The sequence below is a fragment of the Vulpes lagopus genome, chromosome 19 (assembly GCF_018345385.1).
Source record: "Vulpes lagopus strain Blue_001 chromosome 19, ASM1834538v1, whole genome shotgun sequence".
Lineage (NCBI taxonomy): Eukaryota > Metazoa > Chordata > Mammalia > Carnivora > Canidae > Vulpes > Vulpes lagopus.
In genome coordinates, this window is record NC_054842.1 from 46624182 (window position 1) to 46637541 (window position 13360).

The 13360-nt window shown below is 35.5% G+C and overlaps 2 protein-coding genes across 4 annotated transcripts in view; one reads left to right on the top strand and one right to left on the bottom strand.

The window, feature by feature from the left end:
- Positions 1-13360, top strand: part of MED12L (mediator complex subunit 12L) — a 325697-nt gene that overhangs the window by 226346 nt on the left and 85991 nt on the right. The window lies entirely within an intron of this gene.
- Positions 4586-13360, bottom strand: part of P2RY12 (purinergic receptor P2Y12) — a 45991-nt gene continuing 37216 nt past the window's right edge. For 2 of the 3 annotated variants that reach the window (XM_041734046.1, XM_041734045.1), the window contains 2 exons: positions 8203-8367; positions 4586-6544 (listed from right to left, as the gene is read on the bottom strand). In XM_041734046.1, the coding sequence (XP_041589980.1) occupies positions 5502-6521 (1020 nt within the window). In that variant the 5' untranslated portion in view covers positions 6522-6544; positions 8203-8367 and the 3' untranslated portion in view covers positions 4586-5501. The remainder of the gene's footprint in view (positions 6545-8202; positions 8368-13360) is intronic. The other variant, XM_041734047.1, reaches the window with a different exon arrangement.

Sequence of the window (13360 nt, forward strand, 5' to 3'; positions counted from 1 at the left end):
TGAAATGAGTGGAGCTTCACCACGTGCAGAGACTAATGCATGTCTCATGGTAGGTATTAGTATGTCCCTTGTTAAATGAAGTTAAAAGAAAAGTGGAATATCATGGGTACTTTTGGAGATAGCTCACAAAAGACAGGTGGGAGGGGGGTGGGAATGAAAGCTGAAATAAAACATCCCAGGGATTAGAAGCTTGCCAGTCGGGAATAAACTGAATTTTAAATCCCATGGATAGTCACTTGATCTTAGCCAAAAGGGGCCGAGAAGCAATAAATCTTATATACAGTTAAAACCAATAAAGTCAATATAGCTAGTGATGATACTGCTCTAAGTGATAATATGATCTTATTTCTTTCTTAACAAAAATCCTCAGAGATCGATCCCATTTTACAGATAAGAAAGTTGAGGCACAGTAGTTACGCAGTTTGGCAAAATCGTGCACCCCAAGCCCACTTTAAACCCACACAGTCTGGTTCAGAGGCCGTACTCAGAGTGTGCCTCACGCTCCCAACTGTCAGAAACCACAAATAGGGTGACCTGGAATTGTTTAGTAGATTCTAGAGTATTTGAGCTGGGTATTCCTGATTGATGAGTGAGAAGTAGCTATCAACTTTAAAATTTAGTGGATTTGTGAAACTTCCTTTCCTTAAGACGACGTATGTGGTTGAAAACATAAATTGGTACCAAGTGGTATGATCCAGAGAGAATGAAAGGACATACACTGAATGCTTATGGATATTAGAAGCCTGCCAAATGCCAGTAAATCATTTTTCCATTTGTAGTCTCTTTTGGGATTTTCCTTTGGATCGGTGTTAACAGTCTAAAGGTTCCTGTTGATGTGGCTAACCAGTACCATCTAAACAATATGAGGAAGTGTTTGTTTTCATTTGGAATGAAAGTCATAGTAGGAACTACAAAAAGAACCTTTTACTTCTCATCAGATCATACATAGGATGGTACTTTCTCAGATGATATGAAAATTTTTTTTTTGAAATTGTTATAAAAATTCCACATGGGACTAACTGCAAGTGGAAAAAATAAAGTAAGTTTTGTTGTTTAACATTAAATGTAGAAGTATCTATAAATAGAACCGGTATTAGAAAATCTCTACATATAACTGGAAGGAGGCAATAAATTCATACTATTGCCTGAAACATATAAATATCTAGTTTCATCTTTTAATTATAAAAGGAAAGCAAGTTTGAAGAATTCGAATATAAGCATGTGTGTAGTAGAAAGTTAATCCCCCTCTTGCATATGCATACCAGTGTGTGCATATATATATATTTACATTTATTGCCATATCAGATCTTTGTTTCCTTTTCATGTTAGTCCATGAAGATATGCTAATTTTTTTTAAAAGTTATGCTATATAAAGTTATGCTATATATATTTTTTAAAGTTATGCTACATAAAGTTATCATAGTTTGGTTAAGCCATTAGTGACTGGCATTTCAATTTTTTTTTCTTCCGAATTTTTCTCCATTAAAAACAGTACTATAGGACACATATATCCATCTATCTTTGTGTAGTTGTTTCAACATATTTGCAGAAAATTTCCTAGAAGTGGGATTGCTGGACCAAAGCTGTGCATCAGAATGTTGAATGGTATTTTCAAGTAGCTTTCCAGAACACTTGTACCAATTTACAGTCTCACAGAGTGGGATTCTTCCAACACTGTCATAAAAATCTTTTAGGGACACCTGGGTGATTCAGTTAAGGGTCTGCTTTCTCCTTAGGTTATGATCCATGATCCCAGAATCCTGGGATCCCGTCAGGCTTCCCTGATCAGCATCTGCTTCTCCCTCTCCCTCTGCCCCTTGCCCTCTCTCCCTCCACTGCTTGTGCTCTCTCTCTCTCTCAAATAAATAAAATCTATTTAAAAAAATCTTTTAAAGCAATTCTAAACTTGCAGGTGAAAAAAAAATCCATGTAATGTAAATGTATTTGCTTATTAGAGTATATATTTTTCATATTTTTATTGCCCATTTGTATTTCTCCTGGAAACTGATTTTTTTTACGTCCTTTTCCCATTAAAAAATAAAATCAGGCTGTTTCTCTTTATTTACTGACTTGTGTGTTTCTACATATTTAATTCCAACTGGTATCCGTGTAATCTGACTTCGGGTATTAGCATTCAGCAGTGATCACCTAGTGCAGACACCGGAATCTGTAGTTGTTTTCTGTGCAAAGCTGCTGAAACAACTAGATGCATGAATAGAGGGTTCTCTTTATGTATATTTTCTCCTTGTTTTTAGAGTTCTAGTTCATGGTTAGTCAGTCAATCTTCTTTTCTAAAGAGCCACTTAGTAAATATTTAGGTTTTGCTGCCATACAGTCTTATTACAATACAACTACTCAACCCAGTTGTTGTAGCAAGAAACCAACCATAGATTAAAACTGGGTGGATGTGGTTGTGTTCTAATAAATCTACTATGGACCCGAAACTTGAATTTCATATGACTTTTATACAGCATGAAATTTTCTTCTAATGTTTTTCCTGTTGATATTTGAAAATGTGAAAACCATTCTTAGGTTGCAGGCTATAAAAAACGGGGTGGACTAGGTTTGGCTTGTAGGCTATTGTTTGTCACACCTGCTTTAGACCATTTCTATAAAAAGCCACATTGAAAAACTGCCACTAACCTGCAGACTTAGGACTTCTTAGCTACTAAGATTATTGTAGACCTGAGTCTATGAAATTTGGCTTCACTTTCTTTTAAGTTATTATGAAATCTGAGATTTATTGTGTATATTAAATTTCCTAAACCTGGAAACGTGAGTACTCTGTGTAAATACTGGTGTCTCAATCTGTCTTGAATGGATTCAAGTTGATGTTTGATACAGGAGTGTATGCTGTCTCACATCGTTGAATAAGGAATTCCCAACCAAGTGTGATTTAGGGTTTAATGTAAATTTTTCATATTATTTTTAAAAACAGGCAATTCCAGACACTTTACAGTTATTTTACAAAAACACTATAATACCATTAGCATTTCTGGTTTTTCCTTTCTCTTGTGGAAATCATCCATTCCATGGATTTAGTTTAACCCTAAGGGAAAGATTATTTGGGAAGGTCTTTGCCCACTCTGCAGTCTTCCAGCAATTCATGTGGTCATGGCACTGTTGTGTCCGTTTTAACCAACTCTTTACCCCCTGACTCAGAAGTGCTGAGGGTGGATCTGACCTTCATTTTTCCCATATGCTTTTTGGTTTGGGGGAGTATATAATTAAATTAAGGGATCCCTGTTTCACTATTACCTTTATATAATTTTTTTTTTTGATGCTTGCACACAGACAAATACAGTAATTCAAACTGTAGTGTCCTTTTGTTTCCACCTACTCCACTTGAGTAGGTGCCTTTGCTCTTAACGTACATTTTTTTTAACAAGATTTTATTTATTTATTTATTCATGAGAGAGAGAGAGAGAGAGGCAGAGAATGGTATTAGAATGTCATGAAAATAACTTTTAGTAACTTTGTTGTTTTTGTTCTTTTTATTGAAAATGTATTCTTAAACCTCTTTTAAATGAAAAATTAAAAGGCAGAGGGAGAAGCAGGCTCCATGCAGGGAGCCCGATGGACTCGATCCTGGGCCTCCTGGATCAGGCCCTTGGCTGAAGGTGGCGCTAAACCGCTGAGCCACTCAGGCTGCCCAACATACATTTTTGCTTACTTCTTTCTTCTGAGTTTTGAGTGTGTCCATCGCTGCATATGTTAAATCATTTTTGGTAGCGATTTTCAAAGTGCAGAGTAGTGGCTCAGCATTGCCTAGGGAAGTTGTGACAAATGTACATTCTTGGGCCCCAACCTAGCTCCACTGAGTCAGAAGCTCTGGGTGCACCCGTTAGCTATACTTTAATGAACCTTCCAACTTCAAGTGAAGATCAGATTAGTTGATCTCTAGTATTCTTCCAACTCCACTCTCCTGTTCTTACAGAATGTGCACGCTCATATATGAGATATTGGAGTACATTACATGAGTGTACATGGCAAGAATGTAGAATACGGATCTTTTTGGGTGCATTTCTCTTTGTGCATCTCCACTAACATCCGGTGCTTGTGTGTAGCAGAGCCAGGGAAGTAAATGCAGCCACTTGACAATAGATATCATTCAGAAAGTTAAGTGAGTTCAACATTGCGCTGACATTTATCTCAGCAGATCTTCTGGAGGAGTTAGATAAAATCGATTAATGCTGAAGTTCAGTGAACTTCCTTATACTGCAACTCACCCTTTTTATTTCCTCTCTCATCATATTTTGATATTGGTATCCATGCCTTGTATTTGAGAATCACCTCTGAGGATCATAAATAATTGAGATAAGTCAGTTTTCAAGTGTGTTATGTATTTTGTTCATATTAAAGATAGTACGGCTTGTGTAGAATCAGACATCATTTACTAATGAACTAATCATGATGTGTTAACACCATCTTCAACAGAGATTTTGCCCAATAAGGTGTCGTAAAACCATTTTGGCAGTTATCCTTTATTAATTGGGTTTGATGTTTGATGTAGGAGTATGTAAGAGGTGAGTTGTGGTATCTGATGTCTTTGAATAAAGAAATTCCAGCAAAGTGTGATTTAGAGTTTAATATACATTTTTTTTGGTATTACACACAAATTACAAACCAATAATTACAAACATTTTAACCACTTTTCTGTTAATAGTTAAGCTTTGCAACCACATAATCACATTTGTTTTTCTTACTGAAGCAAATATTCATTAAAACCAAGTAGCACGTGGTTTTTAGAAGCTAGTTAATAAAGGTAGGTAGCAGTCATGGTATTGTACCATTAATAAAACTGTCTTCTCTAGCATTAAGGAGATATTCAGAGGTTTTTTTTTGTTTTTTTTTTTGGTATTAGAATGTCATAAAAATAACTTTTAATAACTTTGTTGTTTTTGTTCTTTTTATTGGAAATGTATTCTTAAACCTCTTTTAAATGAAAAATTAAAAATTTCAGTCCAATTATCACTTAAATTTAAATTTCTTAGACTTTTGCTGATAATGAGAAGTTTGTAGTTAATATTCTTTGTGTGTTCCATTTACATTTTTATAATGAGTATCCCAATAAAACCAGCATTTGGTTAGGGAGTAGGGTGTATATACATCTTAGTAAGCATAATTTTCAGTCAGAAGGTTTTTATATGATTTATCAGTCTTCCTTAGTTGATTATAACTTGATAGCATTGTGTTCAACATCATATTTTAAAAAATTACAATAGATACTGTATGGTCACCCATTTAGCCAGCACTTTACAAACCCTCGATTGTGTGTAGTTTGGCTTGTAACCATCATGATTAGATAGTTTGTTTTTCCTACATATCTACATGTTAGGTTTCTTCTTCTAGGTAGCTTTTAGTACTGGAAAAGTAAATGAAAATTACTTCTGTTGTTTTCTTACTTTCTGTGTTTAGAGAGTCATTGTTAGTATTTGTACACAGTGCTTTCCTTTTGAATGTTCCAAACACTCATCAATTGAAATATTACCTTAGTTGGTTTACATTGGAGTCTCTTCACTTGGGTCACCACCATCCTGTTCTTTTTTCCTGTTTTCGTGGGATAGAGATGTTGCAGGATTCTGGCACTTTAGCATATTCATTAAGGAATTTTTGAAGGACTTGCAAAGGAAAAAGTAGATGAATGGATCCAGACATGCATTTAAAGAGGTTAACCAAAGTGTGCTCTCTTTAACATAAAATAGAGTGTTCTCAGCTGAGCAGTCAAAGACATCCCGGGTTTGGCTCAGGGTGTAGGGAATGCGTGCAAAATGGAAAGGAACAAAACAAATAAAAAATACAGCAATGATAATGAAAACTTTGATGTTTACCTTTTTCTTGGGGACTTTGCCTACGCCTCTTGTTCTCACATACGACCTGTAGAGTTCTTTTGTAATGAGTGTGTAACATACAATGACAATCAAAAAATTAATCCAGAAAATGACTTGACAGATGTAATTGACTATTTCATGCCAGACCAGACCAAACTCTGATTTGAGGAAAGAGCATTTCTTCACGTTCTTGTCTCTCGGTCTCCTGTTGGTCAGAATCATGTTGGGCAGAGAGAGTAAGAACATGAATGCCCAGATTACAACGGAGAGAATTTTAGCCCCCAAGAGGTTGTTGGGGCTGGACGTCTTAAATGGCCTGGTGGTTTTCTGGTAGCGATCAATAGTTATCAGTCCTAGGAATGAAATGCTGATGTACATTGTGAAATAGAATACGACGGAGGTCACTTGACACACAAAGGTTCTCAGTGGTCCTGTTCCCAGCTTGGCATCACTGAGGATTTTGAACGGAAAAGTCAAAATCATGAGAAGATCAGAAATGACTGTGTTCTTAAGAAAAATAATAAAGTTGGATTTACTGCGGATTTGAAAGAAGATCCTCATTGCCAGGCTGTTTGTGATGAGCCCAACAAAAAACAGGACAGTGTAGAGGAGTGGGAAGAGGACCTGGGTGATTTTGTAATCTCTGGTACACAGACTGCCATTCCCAGCCACAGAGGTAAGGTTGTCCATGGCTTGTGTTTCTTCTTTGCTGCCTAGGGGAGGAGGATAAGGGATGGTTATTTGCAATCCCCCGACTGTCAATATTGCTCTTTATGTAACTTTTCTGGACCACTTTCTAAAAACTGAGGTTTCCAATCCCCGTTGTGACAGTAAGAACACAGAAAGTTGAATCTTAGAATACTTAATTGTGGCAAATAATCTATCTCCAGCAAATAAAATGGTCAGAAGTCTGTTATATGAAGTTATAGATGCTTTGTATTTCTCGCTTGCTAAATGTTTGCCCCTTTAAAGGATGTTTTTGAACTTAGGCAAATGCGCACAGCCTATAGAAATGGGAAGAGAAACATGTGGGTTGTGCTTTATTCCTTTCCAGCTTCATTTCCATGCCATTTAGCTCTTTTGTTTCTATTCACAGTCACTTTTCCTGCACTGTCACTATTCCTGGGCTTCATTTACTCTGATGCCATCAAAGTGTATTGAGGAGAAGTGACTGATAATTGACTGTTAGAAATTTGTATAAGATCTCTTGTGGGGAATATACTAAATAAATGCTAAACAGAAATAAAACTTTAGTTTTTAATTGGAAGATATTTCTGCATCTATATTGCTCATCCATTCAGAAATCAGCCTCAGACTCCATCTTTAGCTTCAAATATTTTAGCCCACACATATCTCATTTTGACTTTGCACAATATATTGGAAGTTTTTACATACATTTTCTTGAATACCATTCAATTAAAAAAAAAAAAAAAACCTGTGAACAAATTGAAGTGGGCATCACATGGTGTTCCTCAAAATAGCCAGGGCATACTTTCCAGGTATATAGAATATATAGTGATTCTATATATTGCTAAAATAAAATACCAAAGCCATGTCTTTGTCTGGTTCCTTAGGTAATTATACCACAACCGGTGGCTGTAAAAGGAAAACTAACACTTGACTTGAATACATTATCTGGCATCTAAGTTTTGAAATTTCAGATGTAATTTGTAATGTTTTTATTTCATCAAAGGCAAATGGAATTGATCCTGTATGAATATTATTCCTAAAAATAAGACATGGTGATGTTAAAAGCTTATATATCCAAATTTAAAAAAAGATCATGTGAAAGACGCATGACAAATAAAGATAACATTAAATTCCCACGTCATTTTTCACTAATCATTGAAAATAACAGATTCATGTTGTCACAATTACAACTTCAATTTCCAACATCTCCTTCCCAGTTTAACTTAAAAGTACCGATCAAAACCCAGTATTAAATTGAAGTTAAGATGGTAGACTTTAAGCTTCTTTGCTACCGCTATTTATTCTTATTTGTGCATTCTCTGATAGTTTTGCAAATTATGCATTGGGAATGCTAACTTTGCACAGACTGTATCTTACTTAATGAATATTCTTTACATCAGGAGTATCACTTCTATCTGTCTATATTTAAGTCTCACTTTCCATTAGTAAAATAACTAAGGTCACTTATATTTTTCCATGCCTTGTGCATGTGTATTTAATGAAGCAGTTAATGGTTGTCTCTAACACCATCAATACAGGTTATATTTTAAGTTTTATTCCAAAGAAGTACATGCATTAAAATCAATTATTAAAGGTTTCCCATTCTAAGAAAAGTTGACAAACATCCATCATCACATGTAAACACATATATTTGTCAAATGCTTTTAGATATAAAGTTTACCTGGTTACTGTGTTGATTCAGGAGGATTTAAATGTATCCATTAAGTGGCATTTAATGATCCTGCAGAGTGTCATCTGGTATTTTCCTTTCAATGTCTTAGTTTAGTTGTTATAACTCTTTATGATGGAGTGTCTGCTGAGCTTTCATCAGTAAATCTTGAGTGTTCTAGAGAGAAATAGAGAGAGGAAGAGAAGACTTCACAGTCAGAAATTACCTTCCAAAGCCCTAGACTCAAAGCTGTGCAGACACTGTATTTCTGTCTGGCCCTTTTTAGGACTTCTGCTTTTATTTCCCTGGGAAATGTGGGGCAGGGTGGGTAAGAATTCGTCTTTTAAGAAGCAATTTAAAATCTTGCTGCTTTTTGCTGAAGCCTGCCATAGAATTTGATGCTTTATAAGTTCTTTTGGTTATTTTCCATGCACATGATAAATCCATGTTGAGATGAAGCTTTTCGAAGTCTGCTTCCTGGAGAAGGTTGCAAGCTTGCTTTCTTAGATGATTATTTACCTGAAAACATACTGTGCTCAAGCTGGGTGATATATTGCCTTTTAACAAATAATTACATTAGATTATTTACCTGAAAACATACTGTGCTCAAGCTGGGTGATATATTGCCTTTTTAACAAATAATTATATTAACTTGAAATGTGTGCTTGTTACGGATGCTAAATCTCTTGCTCTTTGTTTTTTTCCTGGTTAATAATGTCATTATTTTAAATCTGTGTTTGATCAAGTCTTTGTACGTGAAACAGTTTCCTCTCATTATAAATTTTAAGATTCCAAAATTACATTAAAAAAGAAAAACAGTTGTATGCCTTGCCAGGCTTATTATATAAAGTGTCTTTCATGCTTTTCTTAAATAGAATTTAAATATAAACAATATTTTTTGTGACCTTGCTTTTTGGTTTGGGGGGAGTATATCATTAAATTAAGGGATCCCTGTTTAACTATTTCCTATATATATATATTTTTTGGGGGGGGGTGCACACATACAGTATTTCAAACTATAGTGTCCTTTTGTTTCCAGTAGATCCACTTGAGTAGGTGCCTTTGCTGTGAACGTACATTTTGGTTACTTCTTTCTTTTGAATTTTGAGTGTGTCCATCGCTGTGTATGTTAAATCACTTTCGGTAGCGATTTTCAAAGTGCAGAGCAGCGGCTCAGCATTGCCTAGAGAAGCTGTGACAAATGCACATTCTTGGGCCCCAACCTAGCTCCACTGAGTCAGAAGCTCTGGGTGCACCCATTAGCTATACTTTAACGAACCTTCCAACTTCAAGTGAAGCTCATGCACAAGTAATGTTTGATTTTGTGGATTTAAACTGACCTGAGAATTTTGTTGGCATTAAGAGTTTGTAATTAAGTTATAAATCTGAGTAATTGTCAGCCAGACATTTCCGTCACATAATGATTCTGATCTCATAGTCATCTAGAGGTTTGATATTAAAGTTTTTAAGATTTTATAGAGAGAGAGAGAGAGAGAGAGAGAGAGAGAGGTGGGTGAGCAAGCAGGGGAGAGCCAGTGGGAGAGAAACTCTCAAACAGACTCCATGTGGAGCGTAAAGCCAGGCATTGTTGATCTCATGACCTGAGCCAAAACCGAGTCAGTTGCTCAACTGACTTAGCCACCCAGGTGCCCTGGGAAAGTGGATATCCGTATAATTTTATTTGTTTTGAGATTCATTGCAGTTAACGAATTTTAATACTTGTTTGTTGGTTTAGGGGCACAAAATTATAATTCCGAAAAACACTTTCACACCTACGTTCACTGCAGAATAATAGTAGGCAACATTTGACTTCTTACATTGTTGTGTATTATCTTATTTTTTGATGTCAGTCACTCTGTGAGAAGTGTTATATTCTTTCCATTCTCCATATGATGGAAACGGAGCAGCAGAGCAGGGAAGCTAGAGACCGCATTCCAACCCATGATATCTGATCCCAGAGCCTGCATTTGTAACCCCTGTGTATCTAGGAATCCTCGTCTCACTGTCTGCACCAGGCTCCCCTCGCTCCTTGAGGCCCAGGGGCGAAAGGTAAATGTCATGAATAGAATGGTGGTACTGTTTTTCAGAAAATAGAAATCATATTTCCCTATATAGAAAATTGCCAGCTTTAGTCTAAAGGACGTTTTCATAGTATTTTAAAGATGTTCAGGTGAAACAAAGCTTGTGAAAAAAAAATTCAGGACTGATTTTAACAAATTAATATGCCCTACTAAAGGAACACTAATTTAGGATACTGAAATCATACTACTTTATGAAGAATTTATGTTTCCAAATTCCTAGAAGGGTGTAAATAGGGATTTGAAATGAAAAGCTCCAGCTCTTGGTCTAAATGAACTTTTCTTTCATTTTCACTCACAACTGTACCTATCTGTAGAGAACTTGATGCTGAAAGTGACTAAAATCTTTACGTGAGAAGCCTCTCAGGTTATAAAAGTACACTGTTGACCCTTGAACAACATGAGAGTTAGGGGCTATAGAAGTTGAAATTTGCATGTAACTTAATTTTTTAAGTTTTGAATTGATGTATAGTTGATATATATATATATATAAATAAATATATATGGAAAAAGTAACTTTTGACTTTTCTAAAAGCCGAATAGTCCACTGTTGATGGAAGCCTTATTGATAAAATAGGTTGATTAACACATATTTTGTATGTTACCTGTTTTAGATGCTGTACTACAATGAAATAAGCTAAGGAAAAAATATTACTAAGAATATCTTAAGAGAAAACACATTTGTAGTGCTGTACTGTATTTATTGATAAAATCAATATTTAAGTGGACCCACAAAATTCAAACCTGTTTTTCAAGGGTCAAGTATATCATTTCACAAACAGAAGATCACGTTGTGCACTTCAGTCCTAATAACAATAGCACATGCAGTTTGTAATTGTATGTATTATCACTGGAAACAGGACTAATTTTGATTTGGTTAATTTCTATGATCAAGATGACTTAGGAAAATAAATTTATACCCCAGAATTTTTAAATGTAAGTAGTTTCACTGGTTTATTTATTTTGCCACATCTATTGAAGGTAATCTGCTTGTGTGAAAATCTTTGCTTCCAGCGGGATTACTGTGAACTCAAGAGATCCATATCCTGAAGTGGTGGTACCCAGTGGTCCTTAGGGAACCAGGTTAGGGCCGGAGGGTGGAGATGAAATTGAGACATTTGATTAGATCGCAGGCTATTTTAGTTCTAACGTTTTATGGTTTCATTAGGTTGATCATTTTGATATTAGTGAACTATGTTGAGCACATGCATTAATTTAAGTAAGTTCTTACATAATCTTGTGGTTTCACCTGTTAGAGTATAGAAATTTAGGTTACATATCAGACTCTGCAAGTAAGGAGTCCTGAGTATGGATTATTGAGCAAAAGAGAATGCTGTGTTGATCCAATTATTTGTCATCCCTGGCTTGATCATTTTGCTTTTGAAAGTGAAGAACTCCTACTAACAAATTAATATGCCCCTTGACATTCGTTGCATTGTGCTCCTAGGATGCATTGAGCCTGTTGAATAAAGCTGTCATTTCAGCCATACCAAGGGCTAATAAGCTATTGTAGAACAAAAATTTTCTATATAAGTCTAATGAAAGGATCCTCCTACTTTCTGGATTTATTTAATTAATTCATTTTATTAGTTTTTTCTACTTTCTGGATTTAAAGGAAGTTACTCCATGCAGAAGCTGCTAATTTCTTGTTCATTTGACACAGCCTCCCCATGCATGTACATTCCCTTCTTACACGCCTGCCTAAGGCTTATCACTCATGGAACATTTATTTGAAGTTAAATAAGTAATTTGAAGTTACTCTGAACAGAATCAAGTGACATATTGAAAGACTCAGCTAAAAGAAATTATTTGAAGGCTTCTTTTAGGAGATTTTTTCATTTTAATAGATTAACTAAAATACAGTTTTTATGTAAATAACTGTTGTTTTTAAAATATATTTTTTAAAAGACTCATTTATTTCAGAGAGGGCGGAGAGAGAGAGAGAGAGAGAGAGAAGAGAGGCTTAAGTATACTGTGCACTGATTGTGGAGCCAGACTTGAGGCTCCATCACAAAACTTTAAGATCATGAGCTGAGCCTAAAACCAGGAGTTTGAGCCTAAAACCAGAGCCACCCAGGTGCCCCTTAAAAAGTGGTTTTTACTGCTTTTCTGGGAGATGGGGTAGGATGCTCTGTGCAGTTTACTTCTTGATGTATTCTGGGTTTGTATTTGAGTATTTAAACATATGCAATTACAGAGTGGTAGGGAAGTAGGAAATGCTATATTTTGTCTTATGAGGGACCATTGCATTGACTTCATCTACTTTTCATTAGTGTTTGGAAGAAAAAGAAGCAGATCTAGAGTGAGATTCGTTTATATCTCCTTTTAAAAAGAACATTAATTCATTGATTTTAAAATTCTACGATTATCGGGGCACTGTAGAAATACCAGGATATATGAATGAGATTGAAAGAACATGCGGCTCTGATCATCTCACTTCTGTTATCACATCTTGTGAACATACACCTGTTGTGGGCAACATTTCTAATCACTTCTATTTCAGTGATGACTTAGAGGAGACTTCATTTCTTTCCATTAACTCTAATTCTTTCTTCTAAGGTTTTGGGCTTAAGAGGCCTATTTTAATTTCTGTAGTACTACCGGCCTTCTAGGGCCTTTGGACATGCATCCTCCTAGTTTCTTGATCACTTTAGTCTTTCTGAGTGTCAGATGTTATCTGGAGAAAAAGAGAAATTGATCCCAAGGATGAGATTTTTTTTTTTTTTCAGAAATTAGTGTATAGGGGAGATCACCTGTCCAACCCAAGCATAAGAGTGGGCTAGCCTGAGAGGAGTGGTTAGGCTTCCATGGACTCTCCAGTTGATTCTCTTTTCCTGCCAACAAGTGTGTCCTTCAGGGTGTAAATCATAGAGTAATTCTTTGGTACAGATCTCTAATCATTGACATTACATATACCTATGCAACTTGAGGATTATTAATACCTCATTGAAAGAGCATACCTTTGGAAATATGTGGCCCATTTTCTAAGGTTGAGATTCTCATATATTTTCAGCAAGTACAAAAAAATTGATATAAATGAATCTTGTAGGCTAATGAAAAACAGTCGCTTTAAAAATATCTGTCTTTCTTCT